General features: G+C 36.7%; 1 protein-coding gene across 4 annotated transcripts in view; it reads right to left on the reverse strand.

The window, feature by feature from the left end:
• Positions 1–19,389, reverse strand: part of NNT (nicotinamide nucleotide transhydrogenase) — an 81,589-nt gene that overhangs the window by 31,892 nt on the left and 30,308 nt on the right. For all 4 annotated transcript variants that reach the window (XM_044779354.2, XM_014831494.3, XM_014831478.3 and 1 more), the window contains exons 8-15: positions 10,890–11,023; positions 10,407–10,598; positions 9,485–9,638; positions 6,469–6,630; positions 5,313–5,423; positions 3,895–4,040; positions 2,484–2,679; positions 579–812 (exon numbers count right to left, since the gene is read on the reverse strand). In XM_044779354.2, coding sequence (XP_044635289.1) covers positions 579–812; positions 2,484–2,679; positions 3,895–4,040; positions 5,313–5,423; positions 6,469–6,630; positions 9,485–9,638; positions 10,407–10,598; positions 10,890–11,023 — 1,329 coding nt within the window. The remainder of the gene's footprint in view (positions 1–578; positions 813–2,483; positions 2,680–3,894; positions 4,041–5,312; positions 5,424–6,468; positions 6,631–9,484; positions 9,639–10,406; positions 10,599–10,889; positions 11,024–19,389) is intronic.

A 19,389-nucleotide genomic window follows, 5' to 3' on the forward strand; every position in this document is an offset into this window, starting at 1 on the left:
AATCACAAGCTAGTGTCTCTAGAGACTCACTTTTTCATGAGAACACTGAAAGCAGCCTATGTGGGGGTTCCTTCCCTCCACTTCTATTTTCATGACTAGCTTTAGCAGTCGCAAAAGTTGCCAGGCTAGACTCCTAACATGTGTATTTGTTTTCAAAATAAGTATGGTATACTAATCAAACAAATCTATTTGATAAGTTTCTTTCCTATTCTGGAAAATGTATAAAGTTCATTTCTGTGAACTCTACACATGCATGTCTAACCAAGGATTATGAAAATGTATTTTGTTCATATGTATTATCAAATGTCAACTAGTCCTTCTGTGTAAATTTCTGTGCACTAGTTTCCTCCACTAGCTGTCTGCAGAAGAAATAGCTTCAAAGTTTTCCAAGATTTGTAAGGATCAATAAAGGGAAGCCATCTTAATGGAGAGAAAAAAGAACTTTTATATATTTCTGAGTGCTATGCAAATACTCTTCACTTAATAGGTTGTACTATTAAGCTACTTTCTGAAACTGAAATACGCCTAAATCCCCTAAACAATAGATTTTTACTTTTATGTAATGTTGAATCACTTACCCTGCAATTTTCCATAGGCAACAAGAGACCCACTGAACGTGACGCCACCGATGTAAGTACCGAGGTAGGCCACAATCTTGGTGAGATTTGCTGCTGCATCCGTAGCAAAATGAGGATATTCGACAATGTACTCAGCTATGCAAGTAAGCACAGCTGCCAAGCCCACTAAACTGTGGAAAGCAGCAACTAACTGAGGTAAATCAGAAATCTGGATGCGTTTGGCAATTGTCAATCCTGTTGGGAAATGAAAGTCAAAGAGAAATTAAAACTTGACAGACCTTTGAGAAGTAACCACAATAAAGATCACACTTAAGGGTTTCTTGCCATCATTGTCACCAATAAATATTTATCGGCTTCCTAGTACGAGTTAAATATACTCTACAGGGACTATGAAGAAGGTTAAGACGCTGGCTACAGATACCCATTCAAAATAGCAGCTTTTCTCAACACACCTAACCAAGGCCCAACTCCAAAGAACCCAAACACTCAGCATCAACACATGCTTCTGCCACTCACGACCTTCGAACTCTCCCCTGGCCTCCTGCATCTTCACATTACTTAAAGCTCCAATTAAATCTCCTTAAATTCTCCCCATTGCATGAATAACCCAGGCGCTCTTCTCTACAAGCCGACACTTGCTCCTGAGCACACAAGAAACACCTGGAATACGAAGAAGGCCTAGGTTTTCAGGTGGGTGGGCAGGAAGCAAGTCCAATGGTAAAGAAATGCAAACATCTGCGTAGTAAATGTCCAATTTAGGAGACTCTGAGGGAGTTGCACAGTTCTAGGTAGGTGAAATAGAAGGAGTGGGGCTCAGAATGTTTGCTAAGCTCATGCCTAAAGGTTTTCCTGCCATGAAACCTATAGCACAGGCATTTTCCTTCAAGTGTCTTTCTAGGGACTGCAGGAAAGGACTCCAAACTTGCCTGGGGAAGTATAAAAGTAGGCGTAAAGCTAATGTTGTGCTGGTAAATATCTAACCACCACCTCCTCAGGATAAAAACGTGTGCGTATACATACACATGAGTTTTTACTGATAAAAAGGTATCTGGCACACAATTTTCAAATAATAATAAAATATACAATATTCTTTATTGTAAATTCCATATAGCCAACTGATTTTCACGGAATGCTTTTGTTGATTTTTGCTAAACTCTGGTATCTGTAGCCAACTTAGTGTTTACAACCGACGAACGAGTGTAGTTCCCACATGAATGTTGGCTATTTGTGTTCACATTAACAAGTAAGACAAAAGTGAAATAAGGAGATGTATATGAGAACTTCATTCATTGTCAACCATATGAGTGACGACTTCACTGAATCTGGTAAGACTTTTCAAATACTAGAAGAGTATTTGCTCAATTTTTTGTGCTATCCATAATGTAATGGCTACAGACATAACACACTTTTAAGTTTAAGCTGCATTATTAACATCTTCTCCATCACTTTCTTAGGTCTGGACAATCAACAAAAGAATAAATGAAACCCAGATTTGTAGCATTTGTTGATTTCCATGGTGTAAATACAACCACCATGGCTGATTTCAAGCTACCAATGTGACGTCATTACAAAGGGAGTTGGGAAGAGATGAACAGTAGCCCACCATTATATCGTGCTTCTACCATACAGATACAATAAACATGGATAACCTCAAGAGCGTAAATCATAAAATCTAGTAAATAAATTAGAAAGTTATGAATAGTATTATTAACTTTGTTTCTAATATATTATTTTATTTTAGTGAAAAGTCATCACAGTTGGTATAATTCTCATTCAAATACAAACATTTTAACATTTAAATACAAAAATATTTAACATTGAGTTAAGTTCATCAATTGAGTCAAAAGAGTGAGCTGAAAAAATGGACATGGGTTCACACAAAGGCAGAAACCCACAAGTGCTTACCAATGGTACCGCCCAAAGCCATTGCTCCAGACATCTGAGCTAACAATTCAGGGCTTGGTTGTAGGCCTCCAAGGGTGGCTGCCAGGCCTCCAGCCACCCCAATCATGCCCAATGCATTGCCAAGACGAGCTGTTCCCTGGGTGGAAAGGCCAGCCAGGGCACCAACACAGCATAGACCTGAGGCCAGGTACATGATCTTTTCAAAGGAAAGGTAAGAAAGAGAAAGAGACTATCAAAACTTTCAGTCTATTAGCTTAGGGAGACCTCTCTCGAGGAAACATAATTCTCTAAGGACAATTTTAAATTCAGACAACAGAAGAACCAATATGAGCTCTTCTTTTAATATTTCAATATATTTTCTTATCCATTAGGGATATTAACATATTAAATCCTTTAAATTGTACTTGCAATTATAAAATATATGTAAATTGGTTTCTTCTGGATAAAAATACCTAAATTTAAGCAGAGTTATTATGGGATCTAGAGCAGACCAAATGCTATAAAGGAGCCAATTCCTGATGTTGTAAGTGCCCGGGACCACGCTGTATGCTTTACTTATGTTGTAACTCAGTCTCGTGAGATTCACAGGAGGAAAGAATCATCATCTTCATTTTACAAAAGAGAAAATCAAAACTTAAAGAGGTTACATAATTTTTCCAAGGTTAAATGATGATTACATAGCAAATCTAGGATTCAGATATGGGTCTCTCTGACTCACTGCTCCAACTCTTCTCAAAAAAGATTTTGTTCATCCAACAAATACTACATCTTGGAAACAGCAGAAACTAAGAGAGACATGATTTTCCCTCTGTCAGAGAGGCTGCAGTGTTGTGACAGTCATTGAAAAGAAATGGAAAATATTGAGATCAGAAGAAAGTTGAGTCTTTAACTGTAATTATATTTAGACACAGAACTTGCAAAGTTCAACTTGATTCTTTTTTTCTATATAGCATTCACTTTTAAACTATCTTTTTTAAATGAATTGATATAACATCACCCAGTAACAAGAGACGATGCACTGGATTTGTAGGGGAAGAAAGTACATAGGAAAAAGACCAATAGTATTTAATAATAGAAATTTTTCAAATTTTTTACTAATTATTTCATTGTATCCTTACAAAAACTCCAGCCAAGTACATAAAGAGGATACTAATAACCTTCTCGACTCTTTTTACATGTGGAAAAACTTAGGGACTAACAAGTAAACCCACATTTACACAGCAGGTAAACCTGTCTCTAGAATCCAGGGTCTTGATTCTTAGGGGACGAGAATGTTCTATTTGACCACGATGTTTCTAGAGTTATTGTTGTATTTGCTTGGTAGGGTCTGAATTTTGGTAATGATAATGTTAAATCTAATTGGGAAGAAAACACAGCTGCAAAAATAAAAACTTGCAAAAGAGCCTCTTACTTGCTCAGTGTTATAACCACTGTAGAGAGCAGCCAAATATCCTCCCACAAAGGTGCCAGCAGGGAGCAGATACACGTAATTGTATTCTGGGGGATCAGTGGGGCGCTTGAACATGTCCAGCATTCTCTGAGTCACCAGAAAGCCACCTTATCAAAACAAATACAAACAGAAAGAGGTTATTTCACTGAGCAACAGGACTTTTTAAAGTGCTAGGATTTTTCTAGTTTAAGCACATCTTTATCATCTAGGAATAAATATAATTTGAAGTAACACTTTTTGTTGTTGGTGCTGTCAAGTTGATTCCAACTCCCAGTGATCCAACGTACAGCTGAGCAGAACCCCACCATGTCTTTTTGTGCCATCCTCTCCTCTTCCGGCACTAGCTCAGACAGTTCTCCACTGCTACTCATAGGGTTTTCACAGCGAATTGTTTCAAAGTGGGTGGCCAGGTCCTTTTTCCTATTCTGTCTTAGTCTGGAAGCTCTGCTGAAACCTGTCCACCATGAGTGACCCTGCTGGTATTTGAAATACCAGTGACATAGCTTTAGCATCACAGCCACATGCAGCCACCACAGTACAACAACCAACAGATGGGTGGTGTGGTTCCCTCACCGGGAGATGAACCCGGGCCACAGCGGTGAGAGCACCCAGTCTTAACCACTAGACCACCAGGGCTGGCTAAGTAACGCTTTAGAATCCCAAAATTAAAAGTTATTCTATTATTCAAGCCAGTTCCATTGAAGGGGGTAAAAAAACTCTATATTCAGAAAGAAAACTTGCTATCAGAGTGCGGAACCAACTATTTTTCCATGACTAAAATAGCCATTCAAACAGCTTGGGAATGCATAAGATCAAAGGCCAGTATTTTTTTCTAATAAGTTATCCTGTTTGTTAAACCCTATAATAAATGATAAAAGAAAAAAAATACCATATCAACAGGCACGAGGTTTCTTGGACACATTAAAGAATTTTTAGCTACAAAATAGCATCAAATGAGTTTTGTACACAAGTGATATGCTAGGCTTTCAATTTTTAAGAGCAAACACAGGCTAGGATAAGGCAAAAGGCTGAAACTTTATCTAAAATTATACTCATTTTAGAGATGTTATGGTGATAGCTTTAAGTCAACTTAATTCAAAACTATGCATTCACTAACTTTCCAGTTAACTTGCAGCAAGACATCATTTTATTTGTTTGGTCTGGGGCACTGTGGAGTGGTTTTTATCAAAAGAGTTTCTAAAAATTACAGATGGGCAAAATAACTAACGTTCCTTCACAAAGAGCATTTATGGTCTGAGTGAAACATTTTTTAAAGGCAAAAATTCTTAAAGTCAGAATGTCTATTTTATATCGATTTATATTTGCTTCTTATGCCTCTATTAAGAATAGCACTCTGGGTTCTTTCACCACCATCATACCTGCAATGTTGACGGACGATATGAATGTAGCAAGAGCAGCAAGGCCCTGAGAAGTTGTGGAAGGATACAAATGTCCTCCCATAAGCGCCAACCCACCAACTGCAGTCAACCCTGGGAAGAGAGTATCAATATGCGAATAGTTATAGTGACGCTGCCAAATCAAATGTCATAGCTGAAGGACCTCACGTGCACAGATTCATAAAGGAGAAAGTTCTTACACACCATTCTCACTGAAGTACTATTACAAGAAAAGGGTTAACAAAACTATTTCTCCTTTTGCATAAGAATTTGACCTTTCTTTAGCTTTCCAGCTCTGTTCCCCTGCTATAGATATAAATCAACAATATTATTAGACAACATTGCTTATGGCAAAAAGGGACCTCTGTGGATAAACTGCACCTGACCTGGAAGGAACTATGCATGAACTATAAATATATGATGGTGAAGCCAGAGCTTTGGGCTTTCCTGAGCACAGTACTTCTTGGAATTAGACATGTTCCCTGCGGAGATCCTGGAAGCTATGCTTGTGGCAATGTTATAAGAAATGCCCACTAGGGCCATGAGGCTTCCAAGCCAAGGCCACATCTCTCTAATGTGGGTCTCATTCTTCAGAACTGAGCCATTGCTGGGGGCAAAAGAGAACATCTCCTGGGCAGCCATGCGGACTGCTGCATGGGCCGCTCTGAAGACGTGTCACACCGAAGAGAAACGCCTGACACTGCCCTTCTGGCCAGTTGTATTTCTTGTCCCGTATGCTTCACAGTTTGACCTACTATAGACTTGCTGGACTGAAGGTTTAGGTGAATCTAAGATGATCCCCTAAAGGATAGTTGCAACTATGATTCTGAGAAACACCGGTTTCCAAACTTTATCAGAGGAATCCTTTCTTTAAAGGAAATCATAACAGAAAGAAATAACAGTGGCTCTGCAATGCTTGAAATGGGAGCAGCCCAAAGGCTTGACACACTCCCTCAGCCTCTGATACTCCCAACCCCACCCCTGCACCCTCTGGGAGCCCAGCGCACCACCACCACCACCTCATATGCCATGCCATACAACTTGAAAACAGAGACCTTATAAACCTCTTTGAAAGTGCTCCTGGAGTTGAATAAGCCCATGAAAACCTAAGAGGAGGGAAAATAAGAGAAGAACAAACCTGAGATTGCATTAGTCACAGACATCAGTGGTGAGTGAAGAGCGGGTGTGACTCCCCAGACGGTGTGGTAGCCCACAATGCCGGCCAAGCCAAAAGTGGTCACCATCTGGGAAAAGGCCAAGTTGGGAGAAGCAATGCCCAAGCCCAGCATCCCGATGAGACCTAAAGAAAGAGAAGAAAGAGCGTGAGCTGACAACCAATTATCTCAGGAAGATTCGAAACACACATACAAACATGTGGCATAGTCAATGCTTTTAAATTCCACCTTTGCCAATATGAGATTTTTTTTTAGACATTTCATGATTGGGAGAGGGGGGAGAGGAGGTTAAAGGTATTGTGAACAAAACTCAACTTCCTGACCACCACTCCCCAAAATAAAATAAATTGCAAAGATCTAGTAAAATTTATGAGTCACCTTAGTAACAATTTGCACATTTTGTTCTGTATAGCTCGCTGTTTTAACTTACATTGACAGTGCCACATGTGTTTAAACAAATGTTTTTATTCCAGAAGTAGAGGCCTATAGGGGATCTACCAAAGCATTTTCTACTTGGGTAAGACATAACCTTTATACAACAGGACTTTCGTGAGGCCAATTTCATGTCATTCTCAGACTTGGACAAGGAAGAGGGATTTGAAAAGAGTAGGCAGGATTTCATTCACTCCAGCACCTCCCCAAAACACATGGCTTCCACCCACCCGGGACAGAAGTTTTGCAATTGCTCCTGAATCTGGACTGCACTGCTGGCCAGGGCAGTCAGCTCCAGCCTCAACACCAAGTCAGCAAACAGGATTTTACAAAGAAAAGGAAAAAAAGATACAAATTAAATTAAGAATGTGCAGAATACAGTCAGCTCTGAACATACATCTTTAATTATCGCCTCTCCTAATAGGAAACATGTGGATGGCTGTTCTGCAACAGAAGAAAGGGTTACCTAGTGGTCAGTAAAAACAGAATGATAGTAGGTGACCAGAGAGCCAAAATTCAACTTTCCTGAATAAGGTATCTTTTTTCCATGATATGAACTATTTCTCTATAAGTGGCACAGCTAGAATATCTAGGAATTGACATTAATTTTACTTTAAACCATTCAATAAGACTGTAATTTTAATTTATATTTTCCTACCCATATATAAGATTTCCAGGGTTCCAGTGCATGACCTGTTAACCATCTATCCAGAGAGAGAATTAGATAGAGTATTGTTTTGTGTTCCAGTTTAACATTAGAGAAGCCATATAAATTTGTGGTTAAGAATACGTTTTCTTAAGCCAGATTGTCTGGTTCAAATCGGGACTCTGTGGCTTGCTAGCCGTGTGATCCCAGGCAAGCTACTTAACCCCTCTGTGTAATAGCATCCTTATCCATAAAATTATTAACCCTCTCTGTCCTCATCTGGAAAATGACAATAATAGTATGCCCACCTCACTGAGTTCTTACAAGGAATAAATGAGCTAAGGCATGTGAAATGTTTAGCATAACGCCTAGCACTCACTAAATGACCACATTAGTCAAGCAGCATTATCAGAACCACAGTACATTGTGTTGGGCATCTAAGATAGAAAGAACACATCTGAAGGTTTCCTTCTGAACCATTTAATAAACTAATATCTTTTCCATAATACATTCAATAAAGTCAAATGTGCCATTTCTATAGTTTGTATAACAGAGAAAAAGAGAAAAGCAGAGAAGAAAAGAAAGAAAAGGGGAAAAAAGCAAATCACGTTCTTTGAAGAATGCTATTCACATAGATTCCTAACACACATACAAGAAAAATACTTGTTTTTATTATAAAGAAGGAAGTTCAAGGTCAAAAACAAAGAAAGAAATATATGCATTTTTTTAAACTGGAATACGCCATTGTTACACACTTACACACTTTGACTTAAACATAAGAGAAACCTAGAAAAACAAATTACACATGCCTCACTCTATTTCCTTATGAATCTCCAAGAGAAATGGAAATTTACAATCCTACTGATCATACTCTCCATGTACAATAATCTAGTTTCTTTTTTTTTTTTTTTAACAAGTAAGTGCAAGTAGGGACACTGCCCCATCTATTCACAACATCCACAACGAGAGGCTTTTCAGTCATTTTGCTGAGATTGCTCTTTATTCAAGGAGAGTTACATATTTAGCTTTAAAACATCTGGACTCACATGGGAATTTGGAGAATGCTGAGGCTACAAGAATTCTGTGTGCCTGGTGCTCATCCTTAATTCTTTATAGTTTGATTTTGTTTTGTTTTTGTTTTGGCTCTAAGCAGATCTAAACATTTTTAATTCATTCTATGAAAGAGAAACCAATTTAAAATCAAATATCATATTTCAGACTCTAACAACTCATAGCCAGAATAAATATTTATCACTATTTTACAATAATTCTTTAGTGTTTCCATGAAGATGAATTTAGAAACAAAGAATTTGTGTTAAATTGTAAAGAGATAAATATTTTTAAAGTGAATTTTTTACTAGGTGAATAACTTAGAGTGTTAGTCAAATGTTCAAAGGCTATACCTAAATCAGTGTTTATTCTTCCATGTAAACATTTGGTTCCCCAGTCTTACTCAACTATGCAGATAGTCACAACTGATGTTTTATAAGCCACAAAAATAAATTAATAAATAACCACATTTATATGCATTAACAGCAATACAATCTAATGTACATCACTACTCTACATATTTGATGTAGATAAAATATTAATGATTATATTTAAAATGTTTATACTATAAAAGGAAAAGCATTAACAGCCTGCATACTATTTCACACATATTCATTGCAGTATTTAGCATAGTGCCTGTATCTCTTAGGGTGGGCAATCAATGTCCTGTCTTCAATTCTACAGAAGTAGACAAATAACATGTTTATGAAAATCACTTCTATCAGGCCAAATTCCTAATGGAATCCAAACAAGGACAACAGCATTTCACTTACTAATTCTTCTGACAATTAATATATTACCTATAAAGTTCAAATAATCAGGACTAGATCTTAATAAACGGGACCCCTCACCTGCTGTATATGCCGAAGCCGTTGTCATTGTCTTCTGGAAGGGTGTAATAGTAGCTGCTTTTTCAGCTTCCAGCTCAGCCACTGTCTTCTGTTTTACTGGGGCGCCCTGAGGAATATTTTTCGGTGTGGGAGCAGGAAAAATCACTTCACCATCCTAATAGAGATTAGAAAAATCACATTTTTTAAAAAAATCAATCCAGTGTTTCAAAAACACAGATGAAAACTATAATGTTGCGAAAAACAAAAGTTCTTTCAAAAATAATTTTAGGGGCCGGGCTGGTGCCATAGGGGTTAAGTTCACACACTCCACTTAGGCAGCTGGGGTTCACGGGTTCGGATCCCAGGTGCAGACCTACACACCTCATGTCAAGCCATGCTCAACAGCATGCCACACACAAAATAGAGGAAGATTGGTACAGATGTTAGCTCAGGGCCAATTGTCCTCACACAAAAAAATAATAAGTTGTTAAATAAATATATAAATTCATATAATTTATAGCTTATCATGTTACATAAATATATAACATGTATATCAATACATAATGTTTGTGCTCTGTATACATGCATAGATATATAATTCTATGCGTATGGAACATACATGGAAGAATACAGATCAAACCCTTAAAAGCAGATAGGTGGGGGGAACAGTTAATCTTTACTTTATTCAGTTCTGGTTTTTTGTTTAGTCTGTTTCTGTTTTTCAAAAGCAACGCATATTTTAGGTGAGACGTTTGTATATAAGTCTTTGCAATATTTTCTTTAAATTGTACTGCATTTTTAAACAATTAAAATTGGCATAAACCCAACACATCAATACTTTATTAGAGTATATATCAATTCCAAAATAGGATTCTTTCATGAACAGAAATCCTAAAACAAATTTATATTAAAAACACAGAAAGGAACAGATCTCTTTACTTACCTTCATCACTACAGTTCCTCTAACGACATGACCCATTGTGCCAAAGTCAAAGTCATCTTTCACTTCAAAATAAAAGTTATCTTTATCAGGGCTGATGGCCTTCAGGAGCTTGGTGATGTTGTTGGAATAGAGGGTGCTGGCCTGAGTGGCCATTCGGCTGGGAAGGTCTGTGTAGCCTATGTGAGTCACTCCCTAAATGAAGAAAAGTACAGTCAGAAAGATCCATTCCCATATGCTCATAAACTTTCTAGGACAATTCCCACATGGTCAAGGCTAAGTTTTTAAATTGTATATCTTTATAAATATACAAACATACTCACAAACAAATACATATTTCAAAAAAAAGCTTTACATGTGCCTATTTTTAATCTTAAAAAATTTCAGGCCTCAGTTTCTCTAAAAATTTAAAGGAACAAACACCCTCTCGCAAATCACTAAAGATGTAAAAATTGGTTCATAGATAGAAGAAGCTTTTTGCTATACCTTGTGAACATAAAGTTCTCCTGGCTTAGTGGTTGCAAAGTTTCCGCCAGCCTCCGCAGCTAAATCAACAACAACTGAACCTTCCTTCATTGACTCGATCATTTCTTTACTAAATAAAACTGGAGCTTTTTTACCTAATAATATCAGAGGAAAAAAAGACAAATTATATTATAAAACTCTATATTCTAATTATTACAGTAGTCTCCAGGTATTCAGAAATTTAACATCTGAAATTTTAACTCTTCCAAGAGACCCCTAAAGCCCACAACACAAGTGAGACTGGTCATTCTCCTAAGGAAGAAATAGGATGAGTGTGACCAGCAAAGCCAGCGTGCAGGAGGGAGCCAATTAGTTAGCGAGAGAGCCTTGCCGTGTGCTCCGCAAGGAAATCTCAGTCAGCACAGCTCTTCTCAACTAATTTATATCCAGTACCACTCAGGAAGAAATCAACATTTTGCCTGGTTTTTTTAGAAATGCATAAGAAGAAGCTATTAAGGAAACTAGAATTGGACCCAAATTGCACCCAAATCGGACAACTCACAAAGATTACAAATGTCCAGGGAATATTCAACAGTAATTTATGTATCACAAAACAGAGTATTTCCAATCATTTTAACAAACGTCACCAGATTTCCCTCATGTTATATTAACCTACCTTAATTTGACACAGGATGACTTCGAGGAGAGACAGAGAAGTGCCATGAAATGAAAACAGTAGGCTACCACAACTCCAAAGGCTTAGGAGTCACTCATATGCATTCATGGCCACTTAATAACTATTTATTCTGTGCCTCTGATGAATCAAGTCCTATGCCTGGTGCGAGGAATATACTGGTAGATAAACAGAAAAGGTCTCCTCTGTTCTTACGGTACACATTCTCCTCATAAGATATTTCACATTTTAAATTCACAATGTGTTTTCAGAAGCTAATTCTTACACAGACGACAAAGCCCCAAACACAAGGATTTTTTTTTTTTTAAAGATTTTATTTTTTGCTTTTTCTCCCCAAAGCCCCCCGGTACATAGTTGTGTATTCTTCGTTGTGGGTTCTTCTAGTTGTGGCATGTGGGACGCTGCCTCAGCGTGGTCTGATGAGCAGTGCCATGTCCGCGCCCAGGATTCGAACCAACGAAACACTGGGCCGCCTGCAGCGGAGCGCGCGAACTTAACCACTCGGCCACGGGGCCAGCCCCCCCAAACATAAGGATTTTTCAAGCTAACATACATCAATACGTTCAATGGGGGCCCATGCTGTCAGTATATTATTGTGTTTGTTTCATAAAACAATATAAATAGCTAAGCCAAAAGAAAAAAGGAAATAAAGTTGTGAAATTGGTAGTAGGGAAGCAGAGAGTTAATTGCCTAATTATCTTTATTTCTTCTTTTGAAAGTTTTCAACTCTGTTACAGAATTTTAGTAAAATAACATCGTCAATTTTATAAATGGAAACCAATTAAAAATAAAACTTGCACTATAAAAAACTGTTTTTTCAATCTGCTTGATTGGAATACATGTGATTCAAAAAAGAAAAATAACCCTTATTTGTAGTACTGTGGGGAAAAAAAAGTTGTGAATATACAAGCGGGTCTTTATGTAGTACTACCTCCTTTCTTGATGTAAACTTAGTACTTCCAAGATAAAAGTCCGATCCTAAGCCTCCTAATCCTGAAGGCCTTCCCCTTGGGTTGAAGTGCTCTTTCTAACATCCCTCTCATTACTGCCCCATTGGACCTTCTGCCCTGGCCACACTGGGCTAGCTGCCACATGGTTTGTTAGACGATCTCTGGTTCTCTCTTCTGAGTCTCCATGAAAGAGCAAGAATGAGGAGATAGTTTCCCCAAAGACAACACCCTGACATCCTGGTAGTTCACCACTTCCCCAAATTCTCTGGAAGTGTTCCTTTCTCCTTCCTTCCCCAACATAGTCCAACAAAGGTATCTTGAATATTTAACTAAACTTTACTCAAGCATGAGACTTTGGGGATGAAAACCACATACATCTGAGGGCTCTTCCCACAATAAGGTCATGCTGCTTAGTTCCGTAGTAAAGTTATGGATCATAAGGCTACAACCATATAAAGTGGCAAATTTAAAGTGTTAACCTGTACTTTCCAGGTGTTTAATGTCATCACCCTACCCTTTCTCTGGTCTAGAGCTTCTTCTCTATCAACCAGGATCTTGATTGTTATAGCTTTTCCTCCCACCTTACTGGTACCTTCCAGTCTTAGGTTGATATGCCTTAAACTACTCCTTTGGCTATATCTATTTGGATCCAGGTCCACCTCCTTTGACTTCTAACTGTACCAACTTTATGACCATCAACCTCACAAATTTGATTTGGCAACTAACTAATTTCTCCTGCTCCGGAAATTCTGGATTCCTTCTTTCTTCTGAGCCATCTATAGCTAAAGATCAATCCCTGGACTGTAATGCTACCCATTTTACAAGACATCAAGTGGCCAAAACCATTTAGGCTCCCTAGAAAATATCCAATGTACAACCTATTTGTCCTCCTTGATTTTACTCATTCAACCTTCACAAAGCAATTATGCAGTGGCTAACACAACTTTAAACACACACATACACATTTTCATCTAGAGAGAGAAAGAGTGTTCTGTCTATATTATCACTCTGAAATTCAATCACTTTTGAAAGGATAGCATATTCTTTCACATAAAGTAATTTATTTAGTGTACAGCCAAACGACTGGAGGGTAAGTTTAAAAAATTTACTTAAGTCACAGAGGAATATTTAAAAGACATGGAATTATTATAAGTAAAAAGCACACAACAAAACAGTATGTATAGGATGCTTGTACTCTGTAAAAAAAAGTTTTTATATATACATACATAGGAATGTTTCATATATATACACTTACATAAAATTCTAGTAAATTCTCTATAGTATAGCATTTAACAATACCAGGATATCTTTGAGTGGTGAGACTAAGAATAATTTATTTTCTTCTTTGTGCTTTTCCTTATCTCGCAAATCTTCTATAAGAGCTCGTTTTAATTGCATAATTTAAAAATTTAATAAGGGCTAGAGGGAATACAATGATGAATATAATACTGCAGCTGCCTTCAGGCACTCACATGTGGATCAATTTTTTGAAAATTCTGGAAAGTGCAGAAATGAAAATTGAAAACAGAAGGGAAAAAAACAGAGCCAAAAGAGGAGCAGGGTAGTACATAAAAGTTCCAAACGAACAAATCCTCAAAAGAATAGGTCAAGAGGGAAAGATTGAGAAGGCAGTTTCAAAATACTATCTTACCCTGATGGCCTACAATGATACAAATGTGTGATAAATGTGGCATCACAAAAAGGAAAGAAGAAAAGGAATAGGTGATTAGTTAGGTATTAGGGGGAAAAAAATCTACCCAAATCTAATATCCTACTTCAAAATAAACTGTAAACTCTATAGATCAGAATTAATTATAAAATAAGAGAATCAACCCATAAAGAAAAAGCAAAAAGAAAACCTTAGAGAATATCTGTCTAGTCTTTGAATAAAAAAGTACTTCCCGAACTTAGAGCAATGGGGAAAATTACACAGAAAACATCAACAGATTTAAACATGAAAAATGTATATAAATACTACAATCTTCAAAAAAATAAATATGACAAAATATTAATATCATAAAAAGCTCACAGAAATTTAATAAACATCAAAACACGAAGATCCTAACAGAGAAATGAATAAATACAAATGGTCAACTCAAAGAGAAATAGTAACAATCAAATGAAAAAAAAATGTTCACCCGCACTAAGAATCAAAGAAATGTCAGTAAAAAAGTGAGATACTTTTTTTGCCTCTCAAACTGAAAGAGTCAAAAAATCATAATAATGTTGAAATGAAACAATCAGCTAGACAATCTGCTGATGAGATTATGAACTGCAAAATCTTTCAAGAAAGTATAGTTTATCAAGCATGTAGCAATTGGCCAAAAATGCTGATACTTCTAAGATTTGTTTAATCCTGGGGAAATAAATGAAAATATAGCCATAAGAATTATGCAGAAAAAATGTTAGAGCATTATTTTTAACAGAAAAAAACTGGAAATAAATGAAAAGCTCAACTTTGAGGGAAGAGTATGGTACATTCAAACAAAAAAATTCTACAAAACCATTAAAATATACTTACAAAGAGTTCTTAATGACTCATCACATTATATTAAGGGGGAAAACTTCAGATATAATATTAAATTGAGAAATAAGAAAGATACTCTGTCTTGATCTCAACATGATAAAAATGCATGGGAAATGGGTGAAAGAAAATGGTAAAATGTTAATAGTCTTTATCACTAAGTAGAGGATCATGGATAATCTTTATTTTCTACTTTGTACTTTACTGTACTTCCAACAAAAGTCACATACCATTTTTTTGAAAAAGGTAAACAAATAAAGTACTCCTCAATAAGCACAGCCAGTTTCTCCAATGCGATGAGGAAATGGATTTAAAAATTGTAGTAGAAGAATTAGAACAAGTTAGAAATGGCCATTAGATCAACCTATTTACTGTCCAATTGAAAAGGTTCCACTCAAAGTCATCTGCTCTCCGTGCTACAGCAAATGAAGCTACACAGTTAGGACAGCCTTTCAAAGAGTGTGTCAAAACACTTATAAAGGGAGACAGAGGCATAACTAAAGATGGATAACCACTAGGAAGATGTGTACAGGTTTTTACAACATATAACACAGAAAACAATATATCCAATGTTTAATGCAAATCCTTCAACTATAAAGAGATGTCCCATATATCTCAGAGAGAGGTTTTAAAGATCCTAGATACAAGGATGAGGATCAAAAGAGCATAGCAGGTATTTCAAACACAACAGTAGGAGAAGGCAGAAAAGTGAATAAAAGAAGGCAGACAAGAGGTATTTTTTTCAGAGACACTATTGGGCTTTTCCTTTTTGACTGCTCATTCCTGTTAATTTTATCATTTAGCTGCAAAAGATGAGAAACACAAAAAGACCAAGAGTGTTACATTTCCTCAAACCACCCCACTAAAAAAAAAAAATCACTTTGATAGAAAAAATTAACACGGAGAGAACTTTTTTCCTGGCACTATACAAACTGTGGGTGAAAGACTTGTCATGATGTCCAACTTCATGAAATTATTTCTTGGTTCCTTCTGGTTCATGGACATGAAGTTCCCTGGTAAGATTACTCAGTTCCCTCCCAGCTGGAAGTTTATTTCTGTACTTTCGTCAAGACAATGGCCAGACAGCATGCTCTCACAGTCATCATTCAAATAGTCATTCATTCATTGACTCAGTTAATACTTATTTTGCGCCTACCATGTGCAGGCTAGATTAGGACGGAAAATTTTACTTCTAGCTCTGAGTTCTAATAAATTAGAACTGAAAGAGGCTGCATTCAAAGGTTAGTGAACAGTTTTATTACTAGAATAGCTAATGTATTTAAAAGTACTCATATAAAATTTTAATTATAGAGTTTCCCAACTGGTTGGCCATTTTTGCAGGGGAGTAGGGGTGCCATAGATCACTGTAAGTTATCCTTGAATCCCTGTGTGCACCAAGAATTGACAGTAGACTGAATAAATGCCTCAAACATGTGCACTGTTTCTAGATGTACACATACATGGATGTGATTCATACAAATTTATTCTTAAATGTGACTAAATTCATACTATCTTTTCATACTCTTGTATTTTCTCATTAAAAAACAAGATGCAGTTTTAAAAGTATTAAAATTAGAAACCTAGAAAAAATTACTCATTTCTAAAAATAGCTTTAACAATTTATCACTATGTAGCAAAAGAATATATCATTGGCCTCTCTACAAGACTAAATTGAAAAAGTGATTTAACTTAAACTAAAGACCAATAGCTAAAGATTTACCAGAAAGTTTTGCAATATATTACACCTCTCTGAATGAATCAGGCCTAACACAATCATCTGAAATCAATAAATTCTCAGATTCTATCTTCCTGGGAAAAGAATCAAGCCTTCACAGATAATTTTAATCACACTAAAAAAGAAAAAAGAAAGAAAGAAATTAAGAGGAAACCACTAAAAATATTAAGAACAACAAAACACCACGATGAAATGGGTTTACCACAAAATTTTATAATGATTCCAAAGAGCACTTAGCATTATTTACTGGAATTATTCAATGGCATGTAATCAGATGGGGAAATTCCTAACTTCCTGGCCTGTAAGGCATCAAACTAGCCAGGCTCAAGAAAAACTTTCTGCTTTAATAAGAACTATATTTAACAATATAGTAGCAAAGAAGTTAATAATATAAATTAAAGAACATATTTATCCAAACCAAAATAAATTTCTCATCAAGTACTAGTAAGACAAGGATAATTTTTAATGTAATGCAATACTATAATTGACTAAACGCAAAATAGAGTACGTAAAGACTTTCTGAACTATAGTATTTACACTTTAAGAAATGTCATGATAAGAACACAGTGTTGCACTGAGCATTGTTGGTGTTTACCCAGCATGCATTTCCTCCTCTTGTCACTACTCTAATTTCCATTTTCTCCACATAGTCTATGAACTTCAGGAGAAACGACCTCAGAAACTGCTCCACAGGCGGGCCTATCTGGCCTAAGGGTAATCTCATCACCTTACTAGTGGCTGGTTCTGAAATCCAGGTGTAAGCCGAGGAGCATCTGATTGCCCTGCCTACATGGACTGGTTCAGAAATGGGCACGTAACCCAATTAAGGCCAACTAGAAGAAAGGAAAGTTTGCTAAGGGCTTCTGAAAAAGAAGTTTCCTTGCTCTTTAAGAGGGAGCCAGCAGAGGTAGAGATACTGGCCTGTCTCGTCCTCTGGCTGTTGTGTTGTGTGAACTGCTGCTGCCTTCCACCACTGAGGATGAAATCAACTCAAAGAGAAGGGTGGAGCTGAAAGCATACAAAGGCACATAGCCAGAGTTCCCCTGACGCACCCCTATCCACAGCTACACCTGGACTTTTTTCAGTTACATAACCCAAGAAATTCCTTTCTTATTTAAGGCAGATTGTGTTGGAATTTCTGCTTCTGGTAGCCCAAGGCATCCTAACTGATATACATCAAAGGCTCTTTGGGAAATTTCAAAATCACAGATAGGGCTAAAGTTTAGGGTCTTGAGCTATAAAAACTTATACATATATGTAATACATATAAGGAAAAGAGCTCATTAATTATGTAATAGAGAGGATGTGGCAAAAAATTGCTAAACATTTGGTCCACTGGTCCATTATCTAATCAGTCTCCGATTTAGCCAGCCTAGTGGTGGTAGAGGTGGTAGTGGTGTTAGAGCAACGTATCGATGCAAGTCCTCCATCCTGTTATTGCTAAAGAGGCTATATGCAGCTGTGGTTGCAATCACAAAGAGATAAAGAGATTTTGACCCAAGCTTAAACAGTCAAGCAGAGTACTTTATATGAGAGTTCTCTCTCTGGAACCAGAGAAAAGTGTTCTCTGCATAATTAATTATTTGTATAAGGAACCAGAGAGAAAGGTTGGCAAATACTTGGATTTTACAAACTGGACGCCTTGAGATATTTCTAAATGTGATACTTAAAAACTAGGATTAGTCAACAGCGTATTTTAGCAGATTGGAGAAATCCCTAAAGATCTATTTAAAGAACAAACCTAAAAACAAGAACAGGTTTAAAAAATTTTTTAAGGATTAGCTTAATTTACCTCTCAAAGCTGCAAAAATTCTGTATAGATAAAAACCAAAATTCGTCAACATTTTACGATGGTTTCACAAGCTATGGGAATTCTCCAAAAAGGAAAACAATCTACCCGATTTAAATGGTAGCACAGATAAGGAAATATATAATATTCTTATATAAATTATAATTCTTTGTGTTCCCTTCAATACATGTTTAGATGTACATTAGCTATCAAAATCCCTTAAAATTAAAGCAATGAATATTTATTATACATTCTGATTTTACTACTTAACATCAAATAATTAAAAGATTATTTTTTTAAATAGAAATAATACTGTTTATTTCCCATGTCATTCAAATTAGGTCAGAATGAGGTAACTGACAAAAAAGCCTTAATGAAATGGCTAGCTTCAGAAAATTAAGATGAAAAATAAATAAGCTACATTTCTCGGCGGGAAAACCTAAGCCAGATGGCCATCTAATGAATGCTGGTTTTGTAACTTCACGGCTATGTCCATAAGCCTCCTGATCTCAGGGACGATCTTTGACATTCCATGCAATCCTTGAGAACGTCTGGACTTTCTATTGCAAAAGTCAACACGCATTTCAGTCCTGATCTGACATCCCCAATGGAAGAAAGAGGAATTGTGCTACTATTCTCTATGCCAGGCCCTAAACTGGGTTTTAGCTTCATCTATTCCTCAAAACAACTCTGCAAGGTAGAAATTTTTACCCCCTTTTCAGAGATGAGGAATCTGAGGTTTGGGAAGACACATCAGCTGATAAGCAGTGGAACTAGAATTAGAATCTACACTCTATGGCTCTAAATCCATAACCTGATTCCCAATAAA

This window comes from Equus asinus, chromosome 10 (genome assembly GCF_041296235.1).
Source record: "Equus asinus isolate D_3611 breed Donkey chromosome 10, EquAss-T2T_v2, whole genome shotgun sequence".
Classification (NCBI taxonomy): Eukaryota; Metazoa; Chordata; class Mammalia; order Perissodactyla; family Equidae; genus Equus; species Equus asinus.